The 19,332-nt window shown below is 48.2% G+C and overlaps 1 protein-coding gene and 1 non-coding gene across 3 annotated transcripts in view; both read right to left on the bottom strand.

The window, feature by feature from the left end:
• Positions 1–19,332, bottom strand: part of ECE1 (endothelin converting enzyme 1) — a 133,797-nt gene that overhangs the window by 54,513 nt on the left and 59,952 nt on the right. Inside the window, exon 2 of one of the 2 annotated variants that reach the window (XM_049771990.1) lies at positions 7,602–7,688. In XM_049771990.1, the coding sequence (XP_049627947.1) occupies positions 7,602–7,688 (87 nt within the window). Of the gene's footprint in view, positions 1–7,601; positions 7,731–19,332 lie in introns of those variants that run through there. The other variant, XM_049771989.1, reaches the window with a different exon arrangement.
• Positions 5,421–5,527, bottom strand: LOC126008413 (U6 spliceosomal RNA). Its single transcript, XR_007495746.1, has one exon. It is a non-coding gene; the product is annotated as a U6 spliceosomal RNA (small nuclear RNA).

The following is a 19,332-nucleotide window of genomic DNA, read 5'->3' as shown; positions in this document are numbered from 1 at the left end:
GCCACCCTGGGAGGGCTGGCAGGGTGATCCACTTTTCAGAGCAGAGAGACCATGACAGCTCAGCGTGGCATGGCCATGAGGCTTTGAGGTTAGGGAAATGACTCCCAATCAAGTTTCCATATGATGAACTTCCTTCCGTTGGCAATCTCTGGGAGACAGAGTGTCCCCTCACCTCTCCAGTACATATACAAACACCTCCAACTTCATAATAACTTGATTGATAACTTAAAGCAATACCTATGTGTGTGGGAGGGGGAAACAATACCTGTGTGGAAGAGAGGCTTTCTTGGAAATTTTTTTTTTTTTTTGAAGTGAAGCATCATACCTGGCAATGCTGGGGTGGGATGTGGGATGGAACCATGTGCTACAGAAACCAAACCCAAGACTCCTAAATGCACAGCTTTGAGCAATCTCTCCCGGTTTTAGTAGATATAACGTCTACAGGCCAAAGCCAGAGTACAGCTAAAAAGGCTCTCGACTTATACACAGCCAACCCAGGTTCAGACTCCAGCATCACATATGGTCCCCCTAAGCCTGCCAGGAATGATTCCTGAATACTTCCAGATGTAGCCAAAAGAAAAAAAAAAAAATCAAAGTCTAGTATTAGGCTGGAGCAATAGCACAGCGGTAGGGCATTTGCCTTGCATGTGGCCAACCCAGGATGAACCTGGGTTCAGTTCCTGGTATCCCATATAGTCTCCTGAGCCTGCCAGGAGTGATTTCTGAGTGCAGTTCAGGGAGTAACCCCTGAATGCTGCCAGGTATGGCCCAAAAACCATAAAACAAAACGAAGTCTAGTATTTACTTCTTTTTCCTTTTTTTTTTTTTTCTTCATTATATCCAGCAGTATTCAATCAAGAGTTAATCCTGGTGGGCTTTGGGGATCATATGCGATGCTGGAGACCAAACCTGGGTTGGCTATGTTCAAGATACTGTATTATCTCTCCAGGCCTAAGAGACTTAGTATTTGAGGAGATTGCTTTAGGGCCTCACTTGGAGATGCTCAAGGGTTACTCCTAACTCTGCTGTCGGAATCACTCCTGGCAGGGCTCAAGGGACTATATGGGATACTGGGGATCAAACCTAGTCAGCCACATTCAAGGTAAGTGCCCCGCTTACTGTATTATCTCTCTAGGCCCCAAAGTCTAATATTTAAGGATTTTTTAAATTGTTGTTATTGATATTTTGGGGACATAACATAGCTAGTAATGCACAGGGGTTACTTTTGGCTCTGTACTCAGGAATTACTCTGAGTGGGCTTGGGAGATGCCATGAAATGCTGGAGATTGAATCTGGGTCAGTCGTGTGAAAGACAAGCTCCCTATTTGCTGTACTATCTCTCTGGTCCTCAAAGCCTGGTATTTAGAACAAGCATTTTCCAGATCTCCTTGTTTCTATGAGGAATACCCAGTACTGGATGGCATGGGGAAAAAGGTGCCTCACAGGATCTCAATGAAGTCAAAGGTAACTTTATTGAGAACAAGAGGCTCAGTCTTCCAGTCAATTTCTGGACCTCGGGCTTCTCTTATTTCTATTTGAGGGCCAGACCTGGTTATGCTCAGATTTTACTCCTGGCTCTGTGCTCAGGTATTATTAATTCCTGGCAGTTCTTGAGAGGCCCATATGTGGTGCTGAGGATTGAATCCAGGTCAGTCGTGTGGAAAGCAAGTGCTCTGCCTGCTGAACTTTCTCAAGTCCAACAGCTTTCTTTTTTTGAAAAATGTAGTTACTGTTAATTAATCCACTTCTCAAAGCTATCGTAAAGATTTAAATGAGACAAATAAGTGAGAACTGTACAGACCTCAGAGAAAGTAAATTGGGTTGCCATGGAAATTATTATGGGGACTCACCAAGCAAGACAGCTCAGAGATAGCACTTAAGTCTAGTAACCATTTTTTTTTTTTTTTTGGTTTTTGGGCCACACCCAGTAACGCTCAGGGGTTACTCCTGGCTATGTGCTCAGAAGTTGTTCCTGGCTTGGGGGACCATATGGGACACCGGGGGATCGAACCGCGGTCCGTCCAAGGCTAGCGCAGGCAAGGCAGGCACCTTACCTTTAGCGCCACCGCCCGGCCCCCTAGTAACCATTCTTTTTGCAAATCTCTGTTCTACTTCAACATCTGATCTCTTTGCATGCCAGCCCCACAAAATAACAAGTTCCATTTTAGAGGGGTTAACTAGAAATAGGCAAAGCCACATCTACAGTCTAAACTGGGGTGTAGAATAGTCATTCCTTTAGCTTAAACCTTCGAAATGTATCTAATTGCTTTTAAAAAATCAAAGTGTTGGGGCCGGGCGGTGGCGATAGAGGTAAGATGCCTGCTTTGCCTGCGCTAGCCTTGGATGGACCTCGGTTCGATCCCCCGGTGTCCCATATGGTCCCCCAAGCCAGGAGCGACTTCTGAGCGCACAGCCAGGAGCAACCCCTGAGCGTCACCGGGTGTGGCCCAAAAACAAACAAACAAACAAAAAATCAAAGTGTTTAAGACAAAGGAAAGTGGACCACGTAGCAGTACAGAAGTACATGAAGTAGCCTTTCATGAAGCCATTAGGAATTCAATCCTTGGTATCCTATATGGTCCCTAAAGCACTTCCAGGAATAATTCCTGAGTGCATCCAGGAGTAAGCCCTAAGCATCACTAGTGTGGAACAAAAACAAAAACAAAAAGATTAAAGAAAAAAGAAAAGCATGGGCCGGGTAGGTGGCGCTGGAGGTAAGGTGTCTGCCTTGCAAGCGATAGCCAAGGAAGGACCGCGGTTCGATCCCCCGGCGTCCCATATGGTCCCCCCAAGCCAGGGGCGATTTCTGAGCACATAGCCAGGAGTAACCCCTGAGCGTCAAACGGGTGTGGCCCAAAAACCAAAAAAAAAAAAAAAAAAAGAAAAAAGAAAAGCAAACACTGTTTATTCTTAGTGATAGTTTTCTTTTTTGTTTTTTGGCCCAAGCCCGACGACACTCAGGGGTTACTCCTGGATCTGCACTCAGAAATCGCTCCTGGCAGACTCAGGAGACCATATGGGATGCTGGGGATTGAACCCAGGTCTGTCCTGGGTCAGCAGCATGCAAGGCAAATGCCCTACTGCTATGCCATTACTCTGGCCCCTCTTAGTGATAGTTTTCTAATTTTTTCTCAATTCATGTACAAGTTATTGGTCCTGTGGTTCAACTACAGAAAATTGGGGAAATATTTTCATGTTCTGAGACTCTAAGTTATCATCTTTAATTGGTGGCATGTTTGGGGAAGTTTTCTTTCTTTTCTTTTCTTTTTTTTTGTTTTTGGTTCTTGGGTCACACCCGGTGACGCTCAGGGGTTACTCCTGGCTATGTGCTCAGAAGTCGCTCCTGGGTTGGGGGACCATATGGGACACCGGGGGATCGAACCGCGGTCCATCCAAGGCTAGCGCAGGCAAGGCAGGCACCTTACTTCTAGTGCCACCGCCCGGCCCCTCCCCTTCTTTTTTTTGGTTTTTTGGTCCACACCTATTACTCAGGGGTTACTTCCGGCTATGCACTCAGAAACTGCTCCTGGCTTGGGGGGACCATATGGGATAATGGGGGATCAAACTGCACTCCGTTCTAGGCTAGCGCTTGCAAGGCAGACACCTTACCTCTAGCTCCACCACTCTGGCCCCAGTGTTTGGGAAATTTTTGACAACATAATAATGCTTCTATAGTGGCATTAAATTTTAAAAAAAATAAAGGACACAACATGGTGTACTTTTAGCCAGTTCAACTATGCTTAAAAACCTATATGAACAAAAAAAACAAACAACAACAACAACAAAAAACCTATATGAACAAGTATAAAAAATTACTGTTTTCTTTCATAACTGTTTCCTTTTGGGGTCACTTGCAAAAGTTCAAGGGCTGAAGAGATAGTACAAGGGGTAAGGTACTTGCCTTGCATGTGGCTGATCCCTGGCATCTTATATGGTTCTCCCTGTGCCCACTAGGAGTGATCCCTGAGTGTAGAACCAGAAGTAATCCTTGAGCACCACCTGGTTACCCCCCAACCTCCAAAAGAGTTCCGAGGTTATGCTCCGTGGCACTGTGCTTAGGACCACCATTGGAGGATCAAATGGTGCTGGGAATGGAACCCAGGGCTTCCATATGCATTAACATTTGCTCTAGTCTTATGAGACATTTTCCTGGCACTATTTTCTTTTTTAACTTGATTGGGGGGAAAGAGGGACATATCCAGTCATGCTCAAGGGCCATACCTGGCAGTGTTGTGAGGTCCCATATGCAGTGCCTGGACTTGAACCAGAATCACAGCCATGCTACATGCTAAGCAAGCGCCTAACCTTTGGCTCCCTGTTTTTGTGGGGTTTTTGGTGGGGTTCGTTTTTGGGCCACACCCAATAAGGTTCAGAAGCTACTCCTGGATCTGAGCTCAAGAATCACTCCTGGCAGGACAGGTGGACCATATAAGATGCTGGAGAATCGAATCGAAGTTGGCTGCATGCAAGACAAGTGCCTTACCTGCTGTACTATCACTCTAGCTCCCCGCTGATAAATTTTTAGGACAATCAAAATATTAAAAAAAATGGGGGACTGGAGAGATAGCACAGTGGTGTTTGCCTTGCAAGCAGCCGTCCCAGGACCAAAGGTGGTTGGTTCAAATCCCAGCGTCCCATATGCTCCCCGTTGCTGCCAGGAGCTATTTCTGAGCAGATAGCCAGGAGTAACCCCTGATCACTGGCGGGTGTGACCCAAAAAAGCTGGATGGGGCCGGAGAGATAGCACATAGCAGTAGGGCTTTTGCCTTGCATGCGTCTGACCCAGGAGGGACCTGGTTCAATTCCCTGGCATCCCATATGTCCCTCAGCCTGCCAGTGTTATTTTCTGAGTGCAGGTCCAAGAGTAACCCCTGGGCACTGCCAGGTGTGGACCAAAAAGCAATCAATCAATCAATAAAGTTTAAAATTAAGGGGCCGGAGAGATAGCATGGAGGTAAGGCATTTGCCTTCCATGCAGAAGGTTGATGGTTCAAATCGCGGCATCCCAAATGGTCCCCCGTGCCTGCCAGGAGCAATTTCTGAGCGTGGAGCCAGGAGTAACCCCTGAGCGTTGCCGGGTGTGACCCTCCCCCAGAAAAAAAAGTTTAAAATTAAAAAAAAAAAAAAAAGCTTGTAGGGGCTGGAGCGGTGGCGCAAGCAGTAAGGCATCTGCCTTGCCCGCGCTAGCCTAGGATGGACCACAGTTCAATTCCCCAGGATTTCATATGGTCCCCCAAGCCAGGAGCAATTTCTGAATGCACAGCTAGGAGTAACCCCTGAGCATCACCAGGTGTGGCCCAAAATCCAGAAGAAAAAAAAACTTGCAATGAATAAAAACAAAAATAGTAAATTCTGCTCCATAACCCACGGGGCAAATGAGTTCTTTTTTTTTTTTTTCTTTTTTTTTTTTTTTTTTTTTTTTTAATATAGAACATTTCACGAATTTGCGTGTCATCCTTGTGCAGGGGCCATGCTAATCTTCTCTGTATCATTCCAATGTTAGTATATGTGCTGTCGAAGCGAGCACGGCAAATGAGTTCTTAACTCTTAGAAGCAGCAATGGTGAAGTAACAGTTTTCTTTGAGAAAGTTGTGTGGGTTCAAAGCAAGCTAGTCTGGATACTCAGGGTAGCCTCTGGCTTTTTCATGTATGAAAAGGTGGCCAAAATATCCAGCTTGGCAGTTTGGTGTAGGGGTGCCAGACTCCTGTCCCAACCCCCAGGAGGAGGTGACCACAGGAATGTCTCTCACCACTGCATCATCTGGAACATGGCCATGGAGCCCTTACCTTTTAGGTCATGAGAACAATGCTCCCAGCAGGCCCCTGTGCTGTTTATTTACATCACATTCACTTTCTCTAACCCCCATTTTGCAAAGTAGAAAAAGTGATTTTAAAGAGATGAAGCAGCCCATCCAAGGGCATGAATAGAATCTAACTCAAACCTAAACCCTAGTTTCAGAGGTACCACAGTCTTGTGGGGAAGTGGTAGGGGTTGTCTTACATATTGAGAGATCAGAATAAGGCTGCTGTGGCTACGATAACAACCACACAGCATATTATTTTGTTGTGAATTCCGAATGCTTTTGTGCTGATATATTTAGAACCTCTTATGAAAGATGAGACTGAAAAAGATTGCTGATTAGATTGTTTTGATTTGTAAAGGAGGTGTGAGCACTGCCTGCCACAGGGATCTAATTTCCGGCTAGATTTAGCAGCTTAAGAAGGGTCTGCAGGCTGAAAAGTGACCACTGGAAAGACTGGGTCTGGATTCTGACTCCCAGATTCTCTATGACCTAAGGCAAGTTGTTTTCCTTTTCAGAGCCTCGGTTTCTTCACTGGTTAAGTGGGAACTTATAACCACCTACACTTTATGCCTCTGAACATTATTAGGCAGACTGATATGGCTTCTGGGGCAAAATATTTGGGATCAGGAGTTTCAAACTCCCTTGGCTAGCTTAACTTGAAGGGGGCCTTTATGAATGCTGCTACCCCTTTTAGTACAATTATTCCCTCTTTAAGGGGTGTTGGTGTAGGGCTCAGCTGGACTTCCTAAACTTACCTTCAGCATGAACTAAGATTTGGTCTCAGTTCACTGGACAGCTCTGAGCTCTCTCCCTTGGCTACCATGGTCAACTTAACAGAAGTTCCTCTGGACCAAGGTACCCAGCTTCCTGAGTCAGCCCACAGCCACTATCCCTCACACATCCAACTTGTTCTTGCCTGCCTGCCTGGGGACCAAACCCCACCAGGTCCAACTCAGAGCTGGTCCCTTGTCCCAAAAGGAGAGAACAAAAGCAGACAGGGTCACAATACAAGATGGGGAGTAAGCACAGCTCAGTGACAGAACTGGGGAGTGGGGTGTGCTAAAAAGGGGCAAGGAAAGGTAGAGAATGAGTTTCAAGTCCCAGTCCTAACCCCAGGAAGATCAGGTATGGGAGAAAGAGGAAGAATGAGGTAGTGTGACCAGCCCACCCCCACTGGTCTTGTTTTGTTTTGTTTTGTTTTTGGGGGGGGCCACACGCGGCGATGCTCAAGGGTTATTCCTGGCTGTCTGCTCAGAAATAGCTCCTGGCAGGCACAAGGGACCATATGGGACACCGGGATTCGAACCAATCACCTTTGGTCCTGGATCGGCAAGGCAAACTATCTCTCCGGGACCCCCACTGGTCTTGCCCTAGACTGCAGGGGTGGAGGAGGGTGGCAGGTACACAAGGTCTTCCCCAGGGAAAAGGGGCACTCTTGATTTCTGCCAGTATGGGGACTTGCCCGCCTCTGTCTCAATTCAAATGTGTGCACTGCTTCAACCCAAGCTGGATTCCCATCAACAGGTGGTTGGAAGGAATTGGGGATGGGCTGAGCTAGAAAGGGGAGACCACTGTGAGGCAGGGGGGAGTGCAGCACTACAGGGGTATATCCAGACCCAAGAAGGAGCCTTTCCCGCAGCGAGACAGGCAAGGCCCCCCCTCCGCCAGCTCTTTTCCCTGGGAGTGGGGTACAGACAGGCCAGGGAGGAGGGTGCGCTCACGTCACTGAGCATGCTCACCAGCAGGCTCTACCTTGGGGCTGGGGCCGAGCCAGGGCCGGGAAGGGCGCTTGCTTACCTGCAAGCCATTGGGGTACCCGTCCCCCTCGGAGAGCGAGTCCACCAGGTCCTCCTCGTCCAGCGTGGCGCGCTTGTAGGTCGACATCTGCAAAGCCAAATGCAGCACGGATTCTCTTAGCGCCTCCATGGCTCTGACGCCTCAATAGGGAGAATGGGGAAGCGGCCCCCGGCGCTGCTTCGGCCCGCCCTGCCAGCCCAGCCGGCTGGGACACCGAGTGGAAGGGAAGGGGTCCCGCCTCCCGCCACCCCCTTCCCCGCCCCCTCGGCGATTATGCAATGCCTTACCCCCAGCACCCCCAGCAACGCGTCCAAAGAGTGCTGCTGGTAGCATGCAACACAACCCAGGGTCCCCACTACTACCACAAGTGTGCGATTATGAGACAGGCAGGGTGGGTGGAGCTTGTGTATGGGGGTGGGATGGGGGTGCAGCATCACCCCACCTTCACAGACAGCCTGAGCTGGAGCTCCTGGGACCCAAGGGGGAACCCTGAATTCCTAGGAATACAGCACCCCTCTGCAGGGGAGTCCTTGGGAAGCCCCACCCCACCCTCACTCCACCTCTCCCCTGCTCCTCTAGACCAGCCTGAGATGAGAAGGCAGGAAGGGACCACGCAACCACCCCTCCCTCCTAAGAACTCAAGTCCCCTTCAATAAGGAGGTCCCCGAAGGTAGATACAAACAAAAAGGACCAAGTAGGTTGTTGTCAGGAAGGTGCCCTAATTGGCCTTAGGTGCATAGGGGTGTGAGGGGTTGCCCTTTTCATTTTCTTCTAGCACAGAGTCATCAAAGTGCATGAATGGAGGTCAGAAAATTCCTGAGCCTCCTCTACTAGAAGGAAAAGGCCTTGGGTATACAGTTGGGTGACTTGAGATGGGAGCTTTCAGCAGGAGAGAATCTTCTACGGAGGACCCCAACCCTAGGTCTACAGTTTCCAGTTTCCCCACAGGATCCTCCACTTGTGTGTGTGTGCGCACATGCAAACTTATGAGCAAGCATTTGTTCATCTTTACACGGTCCAGGTAAAGCGCTTACCCTCCAAACAGCTGGCCTTGGTTCCATATATGGTCCCCTGATCACATAGCAAAGAATTATCCTGGAGCACTACTAGAATATGCACAACCCAACTCAACCTCACCCACAAAAAAGTGCACGTTTTTTCTTTCTCCTGATTCTGTTACACTTATGTGTGGGGATCAGCACCCTGGGATAAGTGCTTGGTTACAACCACAGCCACTGCTCTAGATAGTTCCTACCTTCCAGACCTGCCCTCCAGAGACAGCCTTTCAAATGCAGTCCTGAAGGGACAGTCCCTCTGCCAGCTTCATCAGCCTCAGCCTCATCTTTGCAGTTTCCTATCTATCTCACGCGCAGGCTCCAATTTCTCTGGGCCTCAGCTCCTCCAAGCTTCCTCTTTCTGTGTGTTTTTCTCTTTACAGTGCAGAGTGTTGAACCCAGGGCCTCCACATACAAGGTAAGTACTCCAGTGTTGAGCCACATCCTGTGGCCTTCCAATATTCCCCTTTCCCCAAGACCTTGTAGTTGTTTTTCCTTTATCTGGAACATTCTTTCCTTGTGGTTCAGATACTGCTTGAGATCTTGGCATAATTGTCACGTCACTTCTAATACGTCCTGACTGCCTGGAGCAACTCCTCAAATTTTCTAGTAGAACACAACTAGGAAATAAATGTACCCCTTATCTGTACTTATTGAGTTGGTTATTTGTGTTGATTTTAGCTCTAGGTCTGTCCCCTCCCCAGAATGAGAAGTTCTATCAGGGCTGGGCCTACTGTCTGACCCAGAGAACCCCAATCCCTACCCCATCCTGCAGGTGCTCCCAGACACTGAAGCTGGCCAGTGGTGCAGCAGAGGGCAGTACCACTGAGTGGCTGACTGACCACCATCTCTGACTCTGGGTCAGAGCTGAGCCCTCTCTGTAGGCAGCGTGCTTTGCAGCATCGTTTTAGGACCAAGGGGACAAGTATAAAGGGAACTGAGTCCAGGGTGGGGGAGAAGGTGAATTCTGCAGTACTCAGCCTCACTTCCAGGAAGGGAGAGTCCTCTACTGAGAAAGAAAGTGCCCTAGTCACGTCAACTCATACTGGGTGACAAGCTATGCCTTTTGTTAATTTTTATTTATTCATTTTTTACAAGCTATGTTCTTTCTGAAACCAGCAAGACCACTTGCTTTACACTAAGGAAGTGCCCCCAAAGGAAGACATTCAAATCTGAATTCACCCAGATATCTCCCGGCCTGGCAACTGCCCTTTGTTCTCCTCCACCCAGCCTTGCCTTGTAGTCTCTCTCTCCCTAGGCAGGCCCCTCTGATAGGCCTGGGGAAGTACTGAGGCTGTGGGTCTCGAAGCAATGGCTTTCCTTCTCTCCATCTCGCTTTAGAGGTCATCGTCCCCCTTCCTGGGAAGTTATCTAAACCACCCTAATCACCCTCCCAGGCACTAGGTAGATTTGTATTCCCACATAGCCCCTTAGTTGGGAAACCTTGATGGTGTGAGGGTGCAGTGTTTGAGAAACACTGTACATCCCAAGAGTGAAGACAGGAGGCCAGAGGAAGGTCAAAGCCCCTTTGAAGGCCTAAGGTCAGCTTATCCAACCTACCAAGCCAGTCCCTCATGGACTGACACAGCAGTCCATATGTTATTTTTCAGTATAAGAAAGATTAGAGGTTCTCCCCAAAGGCCTGTTGCCACCCCACAGGAGGGGCAGGCTTGGCCAGTTCAGCTTAGCCAGTCACTGAGGCCCCCAACAGTCCAAACTCTGCACCCCCGCACAGGCTAATGGGACCTTGCAGTCATCTGAACTCTCACACCCACCTCAGCTTCAACAGGTATCACTTCTAGTTTCTGTTTTAGAGCCAAATACCGAAGCATTTGAAGGTTATTCCCAGCTCTGTGCTTGAGGGGGGGGGGCATCAGGAAGGTGTCATTCCTGATGGTGCTTGGAGAACCATGTGATGCTGAAGATCAAAATCTAGCCCCCCCACAGCATCACCCTGACCCCTCTGGGCCAAATAGCTACTAAGAGACACTTGACTGAACATCTCAGTAAAGAAGCCCAGGAACCAAGGAGGAAACAGGTCTGACCTCCTGCCCCCCAAATCACATGGGAGCCAGAGTGTAAATCCTGCCTGCACTACCTCCTGATGCTGCCTCCGGAAAACCCATGTCAACCCAGCCCGCATGCGGAGGAAGTTTGAGCTGCTCTCCAGCAGGGGAAGGCATTGCATTGGAGAGAGCCTGAACCGGCAGGGAGGTGAGCACTTATTCTCCCTAATAACCTCATTTGTGGTTGTCGGTGCCACACCCTGTGCGGAGAGCTCCAGGGAAAGAGGAAGAACAACCGCTGCTTTGTGGGGAGTCCCTGGCTTAACTGGCACATCTGAGCCTGGTGTCAGGAAGGCGGGCAAGCAGGCAGGCCGCAGAACTGGAGGTGTGGGAACCCAACCCTGGTCCCCTGGCCGCACAAAGAAAGTTTATAAAAGTCAGAGGAGGAAGAGCTGAGGCCCAAGTCCGGAAAATCCACCCCATTCCAAGGCCTGGGCAATCAGGGAGCAGGGGCAAGCACCGCTATCTTAGGTGGCACCAGCAGGGTCCCATCCACCCTGACTGTGCTAGTCATGTCAGTGATGGTCCAGGTGGATCTGCACAGGTCAAGGTTCTCCCCAGAATTGGGAGCACATCGAAGTAGTAAAGAGAGGGCTAGGAGTGACATTCATGGGGGGTGGGGGGGGGGCCCTGGCCACCTGCTCTGGGTGGGTTTATTTCCAAGCCTCCATTCCTCAGGAACGCAGCCTTTTGTGACCAGAGAGGACACTTCAGCTCCTACCTTGAGTCAAGATCCATGGCTTCTTCACATGTCATCTAATTAATGCTCAGATATGTCAGCCAAATGCTGTTATCTAACAGACACTGTGTAAAGTGCTCTAGATCCAAAGCTCAGTTCAGCTCTCTACTCTATGCTTTCTCAACTAAGTGACCTCAGGCCTGTGACTCAGTCCCTCAGGACCTCAACTGTTTCATCAATAAAAAAGCAATGATGATAAAAGCACTTTCCTCATAACATGACTGTGTTTTCTAAATGAGTAATAAAGAACTTACAACATCGCCGGGCACACGACAAGTGTTATTTAAGAGTCCGCTGTTACTATATGCACCATCATGCACTGCTTGGGGAGCCAGAGAAGGGCATTAAAGAACTAAGTGCAGGGGCTGGAGCAGTGACACAGCAGTAGGACGTTTGCTTTGCACGAGGCTGACCCAGGACAGACCTCGGTTCCATCCCCTCCCATTCCATATGGTCCCCCAAGCCAAGAGCGATTTCTGGGCGCATAGCCAGGAGTAATCCCTAAGTGTCACCGGGTGTGCCCCCCAAAACAAACAAACAAACAAAACCTAGTGCATACTTTGCACTAGGAGGGCTGGATTTGATCCTAGCACTGCAGGGTTCCTGGAGCACTGAGCTAGAAGTAGACTCTGAACAATGCTGGATGTGACCCCCAAGCCAAACAAACAAACAAAACAATCTCCCCTCAAATTATAGCTTCTTGATCACAATCTAGCAAAATTCAAATGCACAACTATGAGTGAGATAAAATAGAGCAATTTTTATTTTATTTTATTTTATTTTATTTTATTTTATTTTTGGCTTTTGGGTCACACCCGGCAGCGCTCAGGGGTTACTCCTGGCTCTACACTCAGAAATGGCTTCTGGCAAGCTCAGGGGATCATATGGGATGCTGGGATTTGAAACACTGGGATTCGAATCACCGTCCTTCTGCATGCAAGGCAAACGCTCTGCCTCCATGCTATCTCTCCGTCCCGCAATTTTAATTTTTAAAGATACTTGACCTCTGTTACTATGATTATATCACCCCCTTATATTGCTCAATAACCTTTGCCTGAGAAATTTCTGTGATTCATTTCTCTTTAAATTTACTAGAAAGGGAAGTGATAGTATTGTGGGTAGGATACTTACCTTATACATAGAAGATCCAGGTTCAATCCCTGGCACCCTATATGCTTCCCTGAGCACTGTCAGGAGTAATTCCTGAGTGGAGAGGCAGGAGTAACCCCTGAACATTACCAGCTATGGCCCCCAAATAAACATTGTTTTATTACAAGGGTCTGAGAGGGCCCGGAGAGATAGCACAGCGGCGTTTGCCTTGCAAGCAGCCGATCCAGGACCAAAGGTGGTTGGTTCGAATCCCGGTGTCCCATATGGTCCCCCGTGCCTGCCAGGAGCTATTTCTGAGCAGACAGTCAGGAGTAACCCCTGAGCACCGCCGGGTGTGGCCCAAAAACCAAAAAAAAAAAAAAAAAAAGTACAAGGGTCTGAGAAATAGTTCAATTGGCTAAGTGTAGGCTTTGCATGTGGGTGACCAAGTTCAATCCCTGGCTCTGCAAAGACCCCTGGAGTGCTGCATGTGTGACCACCAAGCACTGAGTTTGGAGTAGCTCTAAGTCTCACTGGCTGTGGCCAAGCCAAAAAAAAAAAAAAAAGCCAGCATTACTGATAATGAGAAAACTTACTGAGAACTTAAGGGAACCATCTTCTTGGGAATTCCTTATCTAAAACTGTTCTAAAATAAGATACTTCCTTTAAAAAAGTAAAAGATGACTGCCTTCTAGAGAAGTCACTGACCACAACTCCACCCAGAGCTGTCAATCTCGAGGCTCTGTGTTACCCTGATCTTCTTAACTGGGTCTCATGCAAACCCCATGGAAGAAGCACTAGGAGTTTACATCTTACAGATGGAAATGGGGAAGTCATAGGAACAAGGTTTGGTATTCCTGATCTCTCAAACTTCAAATTCTTTTCTTATGCCATCTTCCTGGGACATCAATCCCCCTACACCTCTTTTGGAGACTATGGGCTGTCCTATTTGCAAGATGGGACAGGGGAGGCAGTAACTAGGGGTGGGAAAGCCCACTCTATTCCACCCAGGACTCAGTTAAGCTTGAGGCTGAGTGCGGTACGGGGCAAGCTGAGCAGAAGGAGGGGGCACAAGGGAGCCCCCAGAGGGGAGACTAGACTAGGGAGAGAAGAGAAAGTCACAAGCACAGGGTGTACCTGGGAGGTCAAGGTTGCAGCTCTGCCAGCCCAGGAGTCAAATAACCTGCTTAGGACCAGAGTCCCAGGCTGGGCCCCCATATGGGCTGGCAGTGGGAGATGTGCCCACACATGCCAGAGGCTGACAAACACTCACTTGGCCAAATGTTGACTCACCTTGCCTGGGGGGCCTGAGGAGACACTGCCAGCTTTACCCAGACCTGCCAACCCACTGTCTCAGCACCTCTTTGAGGCCAGCCCACACAGAGCCTACACCTGACGCACCCGCCACACCCTGTCTCATCCCCAGACTCAGTACTGGATACCCATGGGCAGCCACCAACCGGCATCTGGGTCCCCATCCAGACCCCAGTAGAGTTTCCAGGCTTACCCTCAGCTCTTGACCACCAGTGGCAACTCTCCCCTTCCAGGCTGGCTCCAAGCAAACCTTTCCAACCTCACTGAGAGGATCCTGTCATGCTCCTCACACAAAGCCTTCTAACTGGCAGAAGGCGTGAGCCTTGGTCTGGCTTCCAATCGCCTTGGGATTTGATTCCTGGACTCTCTCCCATCTCATTTCTTACCACGCCTCCCTCATACGCAAGCCAGAGGCAGACAAGTACCATGAGTTCCCCTAATGACATGGTGCCTCCTGCTTCCAAGCCCGTGAGGGTTTCTCTTCCTTCCTATGACTAGCTCCTCAGCTCAGATCTATTTTCTTCTAGGCAACCTTCTTGAATTCATTGGACTCTTTCCAGACCTCCACATGACCTCCACGCGGCTTATCCTAAAAGAGTGACTGGCCACCAACTACTACAAGGGTGGCCTTGACAAAGCCATCATCCTACCTTTTCATGCTGTAGATTTCCCATTGAACAAAGTGAGACACACATTCTCAGCCTAGAGAAGCAGCAGAGGGAAATCCATCAGTCTGAGAATGATGGGAGATGGGAGAGGGAAGAAAGCAGGAGGACCTATGACATGCCAATTGCTGGGCACATATTGAATCCCCTCGATTCTTCTCCTTTGCACATTGTAAAACATCTGTGGCACAGAAAGGGTTTGGAGCATGCCCAAAGTCAGACATCTGCTCAGCAACGAAGCTAGGATTGGAAATCGGGTCTATCTACCACCTCATAAAAACTAATACAAAAATTAAGAAAGCGACCCACCCAGTGTGCCCCATCCATACCATCCCAGGTATCACCTTCTCTGACAGGTTAAATGGCTGACTGTCTGAGCATCAAGTTCAGGATCAACCAGCAGCTTGCAGCAGCCCTCATCTTTGAGGGACAAGCAGGCTGCCTAAATCCCACGTGTTCTGGGTAATTTGCTGTTCTAATCACATAAACCCTAAGACAAAAGTTAATCTGCCTCACTTAGTGATATTTATAAGGGTGATGACTGTGCTAACCCAGTAATTAGGCTCAACCAGGAAGCAGCTCATGGAAGTTGGCTGTAATTAGTATTTGTGTTGCATAGGTGGGTGAGAAAGGACTGGCAGGAAGCTTTGGGGACTCCTCAGTTTATCAGCTGAGGGTTACCAGGACCTCAGTTGTTGTGCTGAGTTCCCTGCCAAACAATGCATGTGCACGATTCTGTTTAAGTTTCCTGATATCCCTGTGCCATGAGAACTGTTACCCTTTTTGGTCTCATTTTTTTGGTTTTGTTTTGCTTAGGGGCCATACTCGGTGATCAAGGAACCATGCAGCATCGGGGAATCAAACCCGGGACATCCACATGCCAAAATGCTCCAACCCTTTGAGTCATGTTCCCAGGCCTATTATCTTTTTTTCAGGTTCAGATCGGACATTCACTTCTCCAGAGTCACACAGCTTGAAAGCAAGATGGCTAGGCTGCACAGAAGTCTATCGTCAACCCTTCCAATTTAGGGGATATCCAGACTATAGGAGGTAATAAAAGCTTGATTGGGAGGCAGGAGGTCTACATTCTGGCCCCAAAATATTCAGTTCCAAAACTGCCTTGGCTTCGGCAAGGACGTACAGATAAGGTGGATGGAGCAGGCAGGGTGGCTGAGGGTATGGACTTGAGAGTCTGTTCCCTGGATTTTAACTTTTCTTTCTACACCAGGACCTTAAAGTCCTCATCTGTAAAATGGGCATGAGTTGCCCTTCCAAGTTTGTTGAGAGTTAATAGTTAAAAAAATTTAAACAATGTCCAACTATTAGTATCATTTAAAGAAAAATCATTGGCTTTGCAATCAATTTTTCCTTTTTATTTTTTGAAGCCAGACCCTGCAGTTCTCAAGGAATATTCTGGCACATTAGCTCAGGGGTTCCTCCTCTGATGTTCATGGAACCATGCAGTACTAAAGATCAAATTTGGGGTAAAGCAAGTGCTCTAGCCCTTTGAGTCATCTTCCCAGCCTAGGAAACATGTTTTCTATTTGTAAAATGGGGAAATAATTGCTGGATCAGAACAAGTGTTTTCAAATCTCAATTTCTGTCAGGGAGAACTCTTTATCTAAAAAACTTACTATGGGGGCCGGAGAGATAGCATGGAGGTAGGGCATTTGCCTTGCATGCAGAAGGATGGTGGTTCAAATCCCGGCATCCCTTATGTTCCCCTGAGCCTGCCAGGAGTGATTTCTGAGCTTAGAGCCAGAAGTAATCCCTGAGTGCTGCCAGGTGTGACTCAAAAAAAAAAAAAAATAAATAAATAAATAAAAATAAAAAACTTACTATGGATGCCCCAAATATGAAAGAAATATAATTGAAGGATCCCCTGATATTCCCTATGACCCAATCCATGCCCTAACCCTATTTCCTCAACAACCACACACCAGAATTTCTCAGTAGATATTTTCTGCTCTTGGGTGAGGGAAAAGAGAAACAAATAGCCTATTTATTCCCTGTGCCACAGTCAGTGTAGAAATAGTTTAATAGTTGTGAGCAAGGCCCACCTAACCCTTTATAGCAGGGATACTCAAACTAACCTGGCCCACTGCACCCATTTCCAGAAAAATTATTCAGGTATCCCCATCAGAGGTCTCAAACTCAATTTACCTGGGGGCCACAGGAGGCAAAGTCGGGGTGATCCTTGAGTGCAAAGTCAGTAGTAAGCCTTGAACATTGGGGGGGGTGTGACCCAAAGAACTAAAACAAAACAAAACAAAAAAAAGATTCCTCTAGGACAGGGCCACAAAATGTTGTACAAAGGGCTGCAAACGATTTGAGACCCCTATCTATGGAAATGTACTTTATTTCAGCAAACTAACAAAGCAATCCCCATTTGCACTCAAAGCTGAGGTCCTGGATCATTTATTTTATTTTTTTTTCTTTATTTAAACACCGCGATTACAAACATGATTATAGTTGTATGATTACAGTCATGTAAAGAACACCCCCCCTTCACCAGTGCAACATTCCCACCACCAATTTCCCAGATCTCCCTCCTCCCCATCCCCCTGGATCATTTAAGCAACAAGATGAGGAGGATGCAGTATATCACATGCTGGGAAGAATGTAGGTTCCATTCCATGAGGCAACTGGGATTTGGGAGAGTGGAAAGCTTTCCTGAACTTTTCCAGGCTTTCCTGAACTCCACTGGGACATACCCATCCTCTGATCCTCAAAGGCCAATCCAACTCAGTAGCTATTTCCTAGAGGTTGTATGATGCCTTTTATTGTTGTTGCTTTTATTTGGGGCCATGCCTGGTGGTGCTCAAGGGTTATTGCTTGTGGGTACAGGTGACCATATGGAATGCCAGAGATCAAACCCTGGTCTGCATCAGCCACATATGCAAATGCTGTACCCGCTGTACTACCTCTCTGGCCCCATCTATGATGCCTGTTTACTGAGCATCAGTCATGTACCAGCCTTTCGCTCAACTGTGCCATTTGACAGATAAGGAAACTAAAGCTTAGAAAGGTGGCACGATCCAAACAGGTCAGGCTGCCCCTTTCTACTGCATAGGATCTGGCCTCTGAAAGATCACCTAGTGTGGAAGTTACTGGAAAGTTTGAGAAGAGCCTGTCACTCCTCAGGAGTAGAAAGGCCCAATTGGCATTAAGAAAACCACCTTGACCTCCAGGGTAATTAGCAGTCTGAAAATTTTCAAGCCTTTACAAAGCTCAGATCTCTATCACCCCCACCCGTGCAGAAGGCCTTCGTTGATCAGTCCTACCACCTCTTTATATTCTGGCCCAAAACCACACCCTAGCTCTGTACAGAGAAAAATGGGCATGCTAAGCTCTCTACATCTATCATCACTCATTTAATCCTATACAATACTTTCTGGCCGGAAATCACTCGCTCTGAGCCTCCTTAACCTTCTTATTGGTACCATGAAAACATACATCAAAAGTGGGCGTGACGATCACAATAGAAAAGAAATAGTAATTAAGGCAAATGCTTATTTAGCACTTGCTGCATGCCAAGCCCTGGCTGATATGACAAGAATCAAAAGAGTGGAGTGTCAGCTCTCATTCTGCTCTGCCCAGGTCCAAAGACTCCCCACACTCACCTCACCCAAAATCTCAGGGTATTCTGTGTGTGTAACACAGCCAGAGGGGGCTGAAATGGCACTGAAGGGCAGCCAGGAGGTATGGTTTGGGCCCTGGCTCTGTCCTCTGGGCCTTAGTTTTCTCTCCCTGTCCTTTGGAGGTAGAAGAGGGTGGTGGAAATAAAACAGCATCTTAACCTCCAAATAGGAGTGGAGACTTGTCTGGGCCCCGCACAAGGGCAGGCATGCCCAGCTCCCCTAACAACTGCCTGGCCTGACTCTCGGCTCCTGGCTCTCTTGTCACTATCCCCTCTCTCCCTGGCTGCCCTCTTGGGCAGAGCCCTCCCCGCCCCCCCCCACCCCCGCCCAGCTTCCTGCTGCTGCCACCCTATACTCCCTAACACCCTGGGCAGACACTGCAGGTTTCCATCCTTTGATTCCTCCCCACCATGGCTGCTCTCCCAGCATTTCCTAGGACACAGCATCCACCAATGAATAGCCAAGGGCCTAGCAATAAAAACTAGCTGCACTGTGTTTGGGCCAGCAGGTGGGGCCGACGAGGCTCTCTCATCACTGGGAAAGAATGGCAGCTCTCTGGGAGGCCCGGCAAAGGTGCATCCCAAATGTTATTACTATCCTGGGCAACCTCACTCCTCAATCCCACATCCACAAGAAGTATCAGGAATGGTAAGGAATGTGGATGGAACCAAGTGGGACCACTCAGTTCAAATCCCAGCCAAGCACGCCCATCTGGAACCTGGGGCAAGTCACGTAATCGCTCTCTAGGGCTCAGCTTACTCATCTGTGAAATGGATTTATTAATAAATTGTTGGTGGATTAATGATACCCAGCAGCTAGGAAATAGCCTGAAACAAAGGAACTGTTCCACAAACATCAACTATTATGGTTATTATTAATCAAACTAGCCCAAGGCTGAACCCACAAACCCACTGTCCCAAGGTCAGCTCTGGCCCACAGTGGATCTCTGTTCCTGCTGTGATAGAAAAGATTTTAAAATGGCAACTTAGGGGCCAGAGTGATAGCACAGTGGACAGGGCATTTGCCTTTTATACAGCTGACTGGGTTCAATGCCTGGCTCCCCATATGGTTCCCCAATCCAGCCAGGAGTAATTAATTCCTGAGTTTAGCATCAGGAGTAACCTCTGAGTATCGTCAGGAATGGCCTCAAAACAACAACAAA

Source organism: Suncus etruscus, chromosome 4 (genome assembly GCF_024139225.1).
Source record: "Suncus etruscus isolate mSunEtr1 chromosome 4, mSunEtr1.pri.cur, whole genome shotgun sequence".
Taxonomy (NCBI): Eukaryota; Metazoa; Chordata; class Mammalia; order Eulipotyphla; family Soricidae; genus Suncus; species Suncus etruscus.
Note: the sequence above shows the minus strand (reverse complement) of the source record. Positions and strands in the feature narration are given on the sequence as shown.